This window comes from Anopheles arabiensis, chromosome X, assembly GCF_016920715.1.
Source record: "Anopheles arabiensis isolate DONGOLA chromosome X, AaraD3, whole genome shotgun sequence".
NCBI lineage: Eukaryota > Metazoa > Arthropoda > Insecta > Diptera > Culicidae > Anopheles > Anopheles arabiensis.
The window spans coordinates 24,379,373-24,392,250 of record NC_053519.1 but is presented as its reverse complement, the minus strand read 5'-3'; the positions used below and the strand labels follow the sequence as shown (position 1 = coordinate 24,392,250).

Here is a 12,878-nt window from a genome sequence, read left to right as displayed (position 1 = left end):
AAATAAATTTATTGTAACCGGGCTTCGTAAGCGAGAGCGTAACTCATCTATATAAAATTTCGTTTGCGATTTCCTTCATTCCGAATGTCTTATTGTCCTGATGAAAAAATGTTAAAATTACATAACGGTTGCATTAACAAAATTGACAAATTCATGGGTTTATCATGGGATTATCTTCACCCGCAGTAACAAAATGTTAATTGCGCTTTGCATAGTAGTATTAGTATTAGTAGTAAGTATCCCATGACACAACAGACCCCCCCCCCCATCAATCAAAGCATTGAAAGCCCAGGTTAATTTTTGAGGTTCCAAAAGATGCATAAAATGAAGACAGAGGGACTAGTGGCTAAATTACTGCATTATCTGGGCCGGGAGATCGATACAAGTCGCCAAACAGTGTATCGATAGTACTTGGGAAACATGAACACATATATCAGGAAGCAGAAATCGCGTCCACTGGCTTCGCAACGACAAACAATGACGCCCAAAATCAATGCGTTCATTTTAAGTTAATTTCGGTAGAATTTAGACATGGCACCTTAGTCCACAAACTGGTACAACATCCGTCACATGTGTTCCATCGATTTTTTCTGGACCAACATGATGGAAAAGCTTTTCTCTAAAAATTTCGTCGAGAAAACTTGCTTTCGTCCATCATGGTGAACATTCCGGATAACTGACGAAAGGCAACTCGCAAAGTCTGAGATTAATTTGTGCAAGTAAGCTCAAATAATTATTTGAGTAAAGTAATTATCTCTCCTAGTTTTTTTTCTACAGCAAACCAAAAAAAGGCAATTTTTTTATGTAAACTTTACGGGAATATTGATCTCGAGTTTGAACATACCGAACAATCCGTCATTTTATAGTGCTTTAATTAAAGTTGAAAGAATCCGATGGTATCAAAAGTTATTCGAAAAGATATTAAGCAATTTGTTTACGAATAGTCCCATCCATCAAAATCAGTTAACCTTTCGCGGACCGGATTGAATGTTGAAATCGCTGATCTAAGCAGTAAAGGGATACATACTGCTAAATTTATTACTTTTTTTTCATACAGATAGAACCGTTCAAATGTTCTAATTCTAATAGATGTATACTATTGTTACCAACACATTTATCCGATGAGCCAAAATCAATGACATCTTTAATGCTGAGTGTAGTATCAAAAATACTGTTGTTACCATTGAAATTAGTTTGCATTAAGTTAATATTTTCATCATTTAAATGAATATTAATGAATTTAAGCAAAACAATAACACATAAATATATTGTTTTATAATAAAGAAATATAATGAATAATATGTTAAATACTAATCTAACTTTTTTAATAACATTTATTTCAATCTCATTGTGCAGATTATAATTATTTCTTTAAAAATAATTTAAGAACGCTATGGTTCAACGATATGGCTTTAAGTCTTTGGCATGTTTTTAAGGTGAAATATTTTTCCGAAAAGACAGAACATTCCGAGAGTGCAACGGTAAATTTCAAATTTTTCGCCTGATCGAAACAGTAAACTTGAACCGCTTCAACAATATGGCATGCATTTCGCTCCACTCAGAGTTTCACGCTTTGTTCATGTGGAAAAATAATTGTCATCGGGATAAGGAAATGCTTTTAATTCATTATTTTAGTATGTTTTCAGGTCTCTATAGTTGGGAATTTGAATTTCCTTTGTTTTGGTGCACGATGAGCAATATTCCGATAAATATTTAACTAAATATCTCAAAAGAACAAAATTTCCTTCGATTTTGCGAAAGGTCTAAAACGACTGGAAGTCCAAAATCACAATTTTCGGCGTAAATACAAACAGTAAATGTCGTGAGCATCATGTGATGGTGACGACCGAAAACAAAAACTATCACGTTTTTCAGATAATAATAACTACTGATAATAATCATTACTGATAATCATTAAAAGCGATTCATTAAATGCCGAAGGTGGCATGTGAGTGTTTGCGCCAAGCCTGATACTCTAACTGACAACGCTGTGCTGAGTGCCCTCTTAACTGTCACGCCGACCAAGCTTCCAAACCTTTTTTGAAAAAAATCACTAACACTTTCAACAAAACTCATGTCTAAAATAAAATCCATGTCTACGTCGCGTGCTCAACAGTGATGATCGGAAGTCATACTCATATAACTTATTTGACCGGATTGGTGAATTTTTTTCTTCGAACTTTTGGTCATGACAAGCTTGCGAGTGGTTCCATGCAACGAAATCAGCATGTTCTCGCTCTGTCTGCTTTGTTGGGCAGAACTGGAAAGCATGTTTATTGCGTTAGTTGGAATTGTCCGATGCCGTCCGGAGTTGTCTGGGCGGTCCGGAGTCTTCCCGAGTCGTCCTGGTTCATTTGGAGTCAGCTGGTATCAGAATCGGCTGGACTCACATGTATTTAGAAAAATCCGTTGCTTCAAACTCACATATCAAAATTCATCCCGATTGGACCACTCTTTCTCGAGACATGCAACTGTAAAATTCCTTAACGCAGAACAAATATTTTTCGAACTTTTTGGCAAATTTCTTTAGAATGGATTTACTCAGCCATTTACCGACCAATTTGGACGTCCGCCCCCCAAATGAAATGCCGTGAGGCCACGAACAGTATATTTTTGCCCCCACACCGATTTTTACAATTTTTAGGGTTAAACTAAAAGATACTAGTTTTCGTATATTTATTAAGATTTGCTTATTTGATTTTCCAGACGTCACCTTCAATTGAAATGAATTTTCTCCACGGTACAATGTAAAAGCGTCCCTCGACCTGTCAAAGCTATTTATCAATATGGCCTGGCGGGAAGAGCTATACACCCATCTGTATATTATACCCACTTTGCTTGCTCCTCAGACCGCACCCCTTGGTTCTTTCTCAGACCACCCTTCTCGCCCGTTCCTCATTCCGCATATCTCGCTAGTTACATTGGAATTGAACACCAGCCAACAGATCATCAAAGTAGACAGAGCAAGAAAACATGCTCATTTTGTTGCTTGAGACTAGTGTTGGCCGTTCCGGTCCGAACCTAGTAAAAAAGTTCCGTTCTTTATGTAGGCCGTTCCGTTCCGATCCTTTATACAAAATCGTTCCGTTCCGTTCATTCCGTTCTTTCCGTTCTTTCCGTTCATTCCGTTCATTCCGTTCTTTCCGTTCTTTCCGTTCTTTCCGTTCATTCCGTTCCGTTCCGTTCATGCCGTTCATTCGGTTCATTCCGTTCCGTTCCGTTCATTTCGTTCTTTCCGTTCATTCCGTTCTTTCCGTTCCGTTCAATTCGTTCTTTCCGTTCACTCCGTTCCGGTCTTAGTTGCTTCAATATTGGGGGCCTTCACAATTCTAGTAAGTTTTTTGTATGGAGTTTGACAGTTGGAGGCTGAAATCATGTAAACACTCCATACAAAACCACACAAAAAACTAGCCTGCGATTTTCAGTCTAGAAAATTTTAGCCTAAAAGCTAGAATTAGATTCGAGTACCTGCTCGAAAACACGGTGTTGTTTACATTTATCCCAAGGTGGATTAAAGAAATCAGGTGATGGAATCTGGAATCAAAGTGTATGTAGTCCAGGTGGTCTCATAGCATTTTTTCATAATTAAATTTGAATACCACTTTTTGACAGAACGAGTGAAAACTTTTGCTCCAACGAGCTTTCTGGAGGCTTTACGAATACTCAAAACACTCTTACAATCTTCATTCAGAAGCAGAAGCGATAAAAATCAGCCTTCTTAATTCATACACTTTGGGATAAGCCCACCTGTATATTATACTCAATTAGATAGCTGCTCGAAAACTGCTATACAATGCAAACAGCTGACAGGCTGAAATTTCAGCCTACGAATTTCAAACGGAAAGGGCCCCATTGTTAGCAAGGTGCTGTCGTTCGTGCGTTCCGTTCTTTGAAAAAAAAAATCGGCTTTGTCCGGCTGTTGCTTGCTGCATGCAAGATAACTGTTAACTCTTTCTCGCACACAGTATGTGTTGCCTGTGCTCTCTCCCATGCTCACAGGAATATTCATCGCACTTCGTCGCGTATCGTTTATAAAAATCGCGGTAAGCGAAACCAAAAATGGTGTTGCATTTGGTATTATGGTGCAATTTGTAACATCTATTATACTTTTTGTTATAATTTAGCTTGTCTTAACTAGACAAATAACTATTATAAAATTTAAATCTGTACTCATATGGCAGAACAAAAAAAAAAAAAAAGATGTATTATAATATGCGAGTATGAACAACGAAAAATAAAATGTATTTATTTTTTATGCGACGATATACACTCGATCTTGGCACTCGGCATGATTCCAATATTTAGCCATTCGATTCGAAGCATTATGTTCCATTCGACAACCGTTTGAGTGCCGTGATGTTGTAAACGATTTATTTAAAAAAAGCTATTTGTTTTAAATGTTAAGTGAAATTCAAATAATTAGTCAATCTCGTGATACAATCGTCAACTCGTACCACTCAATAACATCGGCATGGGTAAAAGCCTCGAATGGATCGTGCCCCCATACGCTGAGATGATTATCCTGCTATGGGCATTAAAATTACTGATAGCTAAGCCTATTAGTGGTACAGGAAGGCTTTGACCGAAAATGGTCGTTGCATCTAAAAAGTTTAAAAAATGCTAGATAATAAATGCATGCTGTATAATAGCACAGCTGGTACAGCTTACTGGACATAGGTCAACATCTAGATTTGGGGTACAACCCATCTAGATTTGGTATCAGGTATGATTTCAGATTGAAGAAACGCCTTTTCATATCCTGTAACACATAACAACCATACGGATAAGAATAAGAATAAGCAATTGTGAGAGAAAGGACCGAGAGAGAACGAATGAAGCGATTGCCCAAGCGAGTCAAAACGCTCGAAAGTAGTAAGGAAAGTAGAATATGAAGTAGCCTTCTACTTCCCGTTCTACTTTGGTTGCTTAAAATCAGAAGAATGTAGAACATGTGGGTTCCAGGAAAGAGCAAAACAATGTGTTCTCGCGTGTACACCAAACCACACACACGCACGCGACGACTCACTCACGCTTACGTTCTTGTTCTACGCCCCTCCCCCTTCTCACTCGCCCCACAGATCTATTTTTAGAACATCACTCACTTCCATCGACGGCGGTCGATGTGACGATGTGTGTCGTCGCGGCGTGTGTGTTGTCGATTTGATCAGAAAAACTTTTTTCTTCAGACCAAATATCTCTGACTTGGAGCGTCGGCGTTCCGATTTAACCATCGCGACTTAGATCAGTGCGCGCTGTTAAAACAACCTTTTGTATTGTGTTGTATGTAGCGTGCGCGCCAAAACTTTAAGAGTGCGCGGAGAGTGAATGTGGTTTTTTGTGGGTGGGGGAATGAGATACAGAGACAAATTTCGCTACACATTAACACATACATTCTCACTGCACGGGTTGAACTGCGAATACTCAGTTCTGAGAGAATATACTCGAGCGCTCGCGCATGAGTGCAAGCAAGCGCGGTATAGAGGATAGAGCGTGACAAACGATTATTTTGCTCCAAGCTTTCTACTTTTGTCCCGTTGGGTGATGGAGCAAACGCCATCACGAAAGATTTGTAGCGAACCAAAATGCAAATAAAGTGAAGCAAGTTTTTTAACTTTGCGAAAGCAATTTTTAAAGAAGCAGGACTTCGGCTCTTTTCTATTTGCTATTCTAGTTACATCCGTAACACATATGGTTCTTTAAAAAAATAATTTCTAACCTAGAACCGCCATATCGGACATTTTTGTCCCATTTTGTGATGGCTAGTATTCCTGCTGGCAACGAGTGACGGATGTGCTTCTGCAAGACTGAGAAGAAGGAATGCGTAGAAAGTACTCCGTGTAAAATGCCAGTAGAAGCTGGCCTTTTCATTATTTTTATAATATTTTGGATCTGGCGGAAATCAATACATGGGTCTTGTACAAAGAACTTACAAAAGAAAAGATATCCAGACGCGATTTTCTTTTCAAGCTAGGCGAAGATCTTTCCAAAGAACATGTGGAAAATAAGAGCGTTAACGCTAAATTGCCTGTATCAGGTGTTGGAAGGTCTCGTCAGCGCTGCCAGGTTCACATGTCTTGTAATGAGAGCAAAAGTGCTAACGAATTCTACACATAAAATAGACCATTACGTAAAAAATGTACTAAAATAGTTTCGTGCGTATACTTTTCATGTGAGCCAGGTTCTGATGAAGCAATGTAATATTTTGTCCTGATGCCAAGAAACCTAAAGATGTGTTATAGACGAATGAAATAATTAATCTAGATGTTCCTTTGGTTAAGAAAAAAAGCTTTGTCATCTTCTTTTGCCATTTAGAGCTGTATTGACATCGAATGTTTGTAATGTTTCTTAAGGGAGTCACAGACCTTTACGTAGACCCAAACAACTTAGAACAAAAGAATTGTTTTATTATCATAAAAACACTACTTATCATTTGACTGTTTAAATAATTTACAGCTATAAGCCTCAATTTGCCGGTCTCGTAGTACAGTCGTCAACTCGTACGACTTAACAACATGCCCGTCATGGGTTCAATCCCCAAATAGACCGCGCCGCCATACGTAGGACTGACTATCCTGCTATGGGGGGGGATCAATTAGTCACTGAAAGCCAAGCCCACAAGTGGGTACAGGCAGGCCTTGACCGACATCGGTTGTTGAGCCAAAGAAGAAGAAGAAGAAGCCTCGATTTACAGTCGTTCAATCCTGTAAGGAATAATTATAAGCGTTTATCACTAGAAGCCCTCTAATGTGATATTAATGCAAATAAAACTGACCTTGGTATCTTTGGTATGTGGTATATATGATCTCAATTTGATTTTTTATGTTAAATGAGTTGCTAATCAAGCTTTATTTTAAATAATTATGATGTTTATCAACACTTCGACCGCCGGCCTGGCCTCACAGTTTTTCGGGTTGCATGGCGCATGGCAAGCGAGCGATGAAAGCGACAATTTGTCGTGCGATTGTTATCATTCTTTTGTTTCAGTGCGATAACCGGCGTAGCACATATCGTTCTCGTTCTCTCTTTCCTACCTCATTCATTCTCAAGAGAATTACTGAGCGTCAGATACAAAACTGAGCGGTGAGCAAACCCGTCATGCGATTTCATATGACGCGGCGCTTAAAGAGTTAATTATTTAACCACAAGAAACCCTTAGGTAAACATGTCTACATATGTTTACATAACAAACAGGACAAAATTATCTCATATGGCGGTTCTAGTAAGGTTGAAGGGTCCGGCGGTTCTAGTGTTAAGGGCACTTCACATGGTAGCAAGCAATCAACAATTCAACCGTTTAGAATAGTTTTTATCGTGTGCATATGTAATCTACGTTGGGGCAGTCTCAAGATACACTTGTCAAGTCGTACGACTTACACCTGTTTCCATCTACGTTCGAATCTCGTGCCATTTGCATTGAATCGCAAACCGCCTGCTTCGAATCGCATGCCACTACGATCGATTGCGTGCAACCATGGTTGAATCGCGTGCCACTACGATTGAATCGTGCGCCGCTACCATTGGATTTCTGAAAGGTAGGGCATAGCAAACTGTTTGTTTGCGTTTGAAAGCTGCTTCTTTCGTCGCCAATGGCAATCGTTTGTGTATTCTAATAAAAGGTAATTATTCACTGATTACACGTAAAATCCTTGTTATCAACGAATATCGTGGTCCCTGTTGATGGTAAAATCCTTGTTTTCAACTAATATTCGGTGTTCGTTGTTGATGGTAAAATCCATGGTTTCAACCAATATTCGTGGGGTTTGCCTATAATCAGAGAATAATTCCCTTTTATTAGTATTTTACAAACAAAATGCCGTCGGCGAAGAAAGAAACAGATTTCCAACGTAAACAAACAGTTTACTATGCTCTTGCTTTCCGATATCCAATGGTAGCGGTACACGATTCGATCGTAGTGGCATATGATACGACCATAGTGGAACGCGATTCAACCGTACTGGCACGCGATTCAACTGGGGATGCACGCACTCGATCGTAGTGCCAAGCGATTCGAAGCAGGCGGTTTGCGATTCGAACGTAGCTGGAAACAGGTGTATCAACAAGCCCGTCAAGCGTTTAAGTCCCGAAAGAACCGCGCTCCCATACGTAACACAGTCTTTCCTGCTATGGTGGATACATCAGTCACTGAAAGCTAAATCCACTAGAGTGTGGTACAGGCAGGCCTCGACCGACATCCCATGTTGTACACAAGAGGAATAAAAAGTTTGCAACCCACAAACCGTGTTCTAGATTCTATGTTCCATTGCTTGAAAATGATTGTATATCTAGAACGGGAGAACAATGCAATATTGTAATATTTTTAATTGTATTAGTGTACATTTCAGCACGAATGAGTGTTGAAGTACGTTAATTTGGCAAGTTATGTTGATCCCGTACCCTAACAACACAAAAAACTCATTTTACAGGGTTTTACAAGTCAGAATCAAATGTCAGCAAAACAATTTCAGAAGCTCAAGATGCAGTTTAGCTGTCAAAAGTTGTTGTTTCACCGCACCGATGCTATTTTCAATAGCGATTATTCGTATATAAATGAATCATTTAGTGTATTTCTAGCATTATATTTATGTAACATTACGTATTTATTGTAAAAAATGAGTTTTTCTGTGCAAAAAGCTACGAGCACTAGCGTATGTAAACATGTACAATGTTTATGTAGCCTTTTGCACAGAAAATCGCCATTTTTACCAAAAATACGTGATATTTCATACATATAAACGCATAACAGCATTGATCTCAATCATATAATCTCAAAATGCGTGTTTGAATTTGCGAAACGATGCGAGAGGCCTCTAAAATACAACTTGAGCGATTTAAAAATCAAATTGCGCTTGTGAAAAATAGCATCGGTGCGGTGAAACAACAACTTTTGACAGCTAAACTGCATCTTGAGTTTCTGAAATTGTTATGCTGACATTTGATTCCGACTTGAAAACCCTGTATTTGTTATATTATCAATGCTTTCTACAGTCATTGCTATAAATTTGACACAAATCGGAGAAGCGTTATCAAAATTACATATATTCAGGGGTGGCAATTCGGCATTATTGAATGCTGATTGCGTCTAAATGATCCTTTAGAGGCAAACAATAAGACACGCTGTACAAAATTGATGCCTTGGAGACAAAAATAGGTGTGTTTGAGCCAAAATATTGCAGCTACGACTGTAAATTGAAGCGGCAACAATATGCGTATTGATTATATTGGAACTTTCCGTAAAGTAGCTATTGTTTGTTATGAAACTCCCTGTTTCCTATGAAGTTTGTCGATCTTGGCTACAACAAGTAAATATTAGGTCACGGGCCATGGGGATTCTCAACGCTCATTTTCTCGAGAAACGTATGTTCCATATTAGGCCGCAGGGCCACGGGGCTTTCTCAAGCTGAGAAAACATTCTCAAGCACTAATTTAAGTTTCTCAAGCACTCAAAACTTGTTCTCAAGCGCGAGCTCGTGGCCATCGTCAATTTTTCTCATTCTGAGAAACTGATAAAGCCACTCGAGCAGTATTTGGAGCTTTAAATAGAAAATAAATTTGTAATCGGATTTTTTTTTAGACTTTTTCAATTATAAAAATTGAATACATTTTCCAAAGTGATAACCGATAAACGAATAGCACAATTACTCATATTTCAGTTAGCCGATCGCTGCAATCGTCAATTTTCTCAAAGATTCGCAAAGATTCTCAGCGTCTTATGTTATGCCTGATGTTTGAGAGTCTTTGAAAATCTTTGAATATATGGTCGGCATTACTTTCTTACAGCATTAAAATATAGAAAGCATTGTTTACCTATGAAAATCGTTAATTTTTTGCATCAAAACGTGTGGAATACCCGGGTATGCCGGTTGCCAACTTACGTGTGTAAATCTGGTTGCCAACTCTACGCTTAAAGTTTTAATTGGAATTCAATCTTCTGACCTGCATGTCCAAAAGAATGGTGTTCCGCAGGGTGCCATTCTCTCAACCACTCTTTTTCTGATCAGTGTAGAATCCCTCTTCCGCCCATGCACAGTAACATTAAATGTTTTATGTGTGTTGATGATATAGTTCTTGTATCAGCATCCAACAATAGAACCGAATCACGTACAACTTTACACGAAGGAGTCAATTTAGTTCAGAAATGGTCACGTTCAACAAGTTCACACTCCAAATCCAAGATACTTCACATCTGCAATAGCAAATATCATACTCTAAAACCCATAACATACAATAACTCAGTAAAACCAAATACACGCACAAATAGTGACTTTTGATGGTCATTTCACATTTAAAGCACATACTACACGGGTCAAAAGAGAAGCGAAGAACCAGAATGTTCAGAATGCTTGATAACGCTCAACAACACGCCTATCGCCAAACACAACTTCAAATCACCAATAGCTGGCTTCTAACAAAACTACTCTAAGGCATTGAAATAGTCTCCCGGCAACGGGAAAATTTCCAAAAACAAATTGCACCACTCTACCATACCACCATCCGCTGTGCTACTGGGGCTTTCATCACGAGTCCCATAGCATCAATTATGTGTGAAAGCGGACTTCAACCCTTAGACCACATTATCACCGACAAGATAGTAGCAGCTGCAGGACGAATGATGGAGAAAAACATCAAGGCCGATGCCCTAATCCAAAGGGCAAACGCGGAATTCACCACACTAACAGGACAAACACTGCCCTCAGTCACCAAACTCATCTAAATCGGTTGGCGCCCCTGGTACTGCCGCCCACTATATATAGACTGGACCATCAAATATCAGCTTAGGGCTGGTTGCAATAGTGTCATTGCTAACTATCATTTTGTCGAACTCGTTCAGCAAAACTACCATAACCACCATCTCACATTCACAGATGGATCAGTACAAAACGGTTCTGGCAGTGGAATCTACTCCAGCATCGACAATAGCGCCATCCGACTACCAGACCACACCTCAATCTTCACCGCTAAAGCAATAGCTTTGATTATTGCTGCTGATGAAGGCCTACGCAGAGACAAACCCAGCGTGATCTTCACCGACAGTGCAAGTGTCCTTCAAGCACTTGAATCTGGAACCACCCGCGACCCGAACATCCAACAACTCTGCAATATACTGAATTCACCCCTAGTCACATTCTGTTGGATTCCTGGTCACATAGGTATCCAGGGAAACGTAATAGCAGAACGACTAGACAACGCAGGACGCAATAACCCGGCCTTCTGCCATAACACTCTTCCATGCCGTGACTTCATTCGCTTTAACAAAACCAACATCGCCAATTCCTGGAATGTTTATTGGGTTAGCAGCGGCCGCACTTTCCTAAGAACCATCAAGACCATAACACCGCTATGGAAAGGCCATCCATCACACCTAGACCAGAGAATCCTATTACCACTTCGGATAGGCTCAGCCACACCTTTTTATTGCAAAAATCAAGCCCACATCTAAGCAGTTTCTGTGGCGTCGACATTACCGTCCGTTATGGTTAACCGAATGCCATAATTATACGGCGGAACGCATCACCTGCAAATTGGATCACAGCATCGACACAGCAGCGATTGCCAGCGTAAACTTTTAAAATTCCTTCGTATCACTAATCTGTATGAACAACTCTAACCAAAACCACATTTGTAACAAACAATAAAATCAACGAATAGCTTTTAGTAAACCGGGGCTACCCGGTATAAGGTAACTGCAAGCCAGAAATGGCTTGCAAAGAAGAATGTTAGATTTTAAGTATAGAACTAGCTGATTTACCCGTTTTCACACGGGATAAAATTGATGTCTCGTTTTAATTAAAAATAGAAGAATTTGTAATCCTAGAAATACAAAATACGAAGAAATGATTACAATGATTACTATGATTTTATCCCAAAGCTTCGATTCTTCTTATCGGTCGTAATAACAGTAGGTGATTAAGATCTGCTATGACAAACATCCGTTTGGGTACTGCTGGGTTATTGGTTTACCACGGAGTTTATTGGACCCGTAAACCATGTACCATATAAAGGTACTCCCCGATATATGCTATTAATGCAGACTGGAGGCAATCGCGTATCTCGAATATTAGCGTAAGTTGAATTTTGATGTTTTCGTAGCAAATTTTCGTATCATTCTGCTTGAATTAGCTTAGCCATCAAATTAGTTGTTTGATCTGCTTTCAACTAAAAATTACAGTTTTGTACCATTTGAAATGATTTTTAAAATTCGATCAAAAGGGAATTTATTTTGAGTTTGACATTTGATGTGTCAAATTAGTATAAGAACTGTCAAATTAAGAAAATCGCGTATAGCGAAATTACGTATATCGTGTATGGCGTATATCGAGGTGTATGGCTTTTGAAATGGTTTTTAAAATTGGAATAAAAGGGAAGTTATTTTGCATTTGACATTCGATCTGTCAAATTTGTACAATTTGCTGAAAGAACTGTCAAATTTAGAACATAACGTACCAAAATCGCATACATCGAATATGGCGTATATCGGGGAATATCTGTACTCATATACCAGCGCTAAAAAGCTTTCGCGATTGCAAGGCCTCATGTGAGCTCGCAAACTGCTCGAATTTGCTTGCGGGGTTTTGAAACCAGTGTAAACTACACTTAACACCGAGTGTCAAAGTGCTGTATACAACAACAACAATATTGCTCTTGGTATGGGATTAGAGAATTGCAATTAAATTAAGTTTATTGTAACATCTGAAAATGATGTACGTCTTAAAACCGATTCTCATACCACCATAATGTGTGTGCAAAGTTTCATTGAAAAATGATCCAACCGTTTCGGAGGTTGCTCGCAACAAACACCGTGACATGTGATTTTTTATACAAATAGAAGATTAATCTACCAATTGAAGGAGGCGAATGAGATCAACCAATTCGAGTAGATA

At 39.0% G+C, this 12,878-nt stretch overlaps 1 protein-coding gene across 11 annotated transcripts in view; it reads right to left on the bottom strand.

The window, feature by feature from the left end:
* The window catches only part of LOC120905753 (breast carcinoma-amplified sequence 3 homolog), a 165,624-nt gene that overhangs the window by 105,723 nt on the left and 47,023 nt on the right, over positions 1–12,878 (bottom strand). The window contains exon 7 of one of the 11 annotated variants that reach the window (XM_040316830.1): positions 6,586–6,701. The exons of 9 other annotated variants lie outside the window; for them this stretch is intronic. In XM_040316830.1, the coding sequence (XP_040172764.1) occupies positions 6,589–6,701 (113 nt within the window). In that variant the 3' untranslated portion in view covers positions 6,586–6,588. Of the gene's footprint in view, positions 1–6,585; positions 6,702–6,745; positions 7,765–12,878 lie in introns of those variants that run through there. One more of the 11 variants, XM_040316833.1, reaches the window with a different exon arrangement.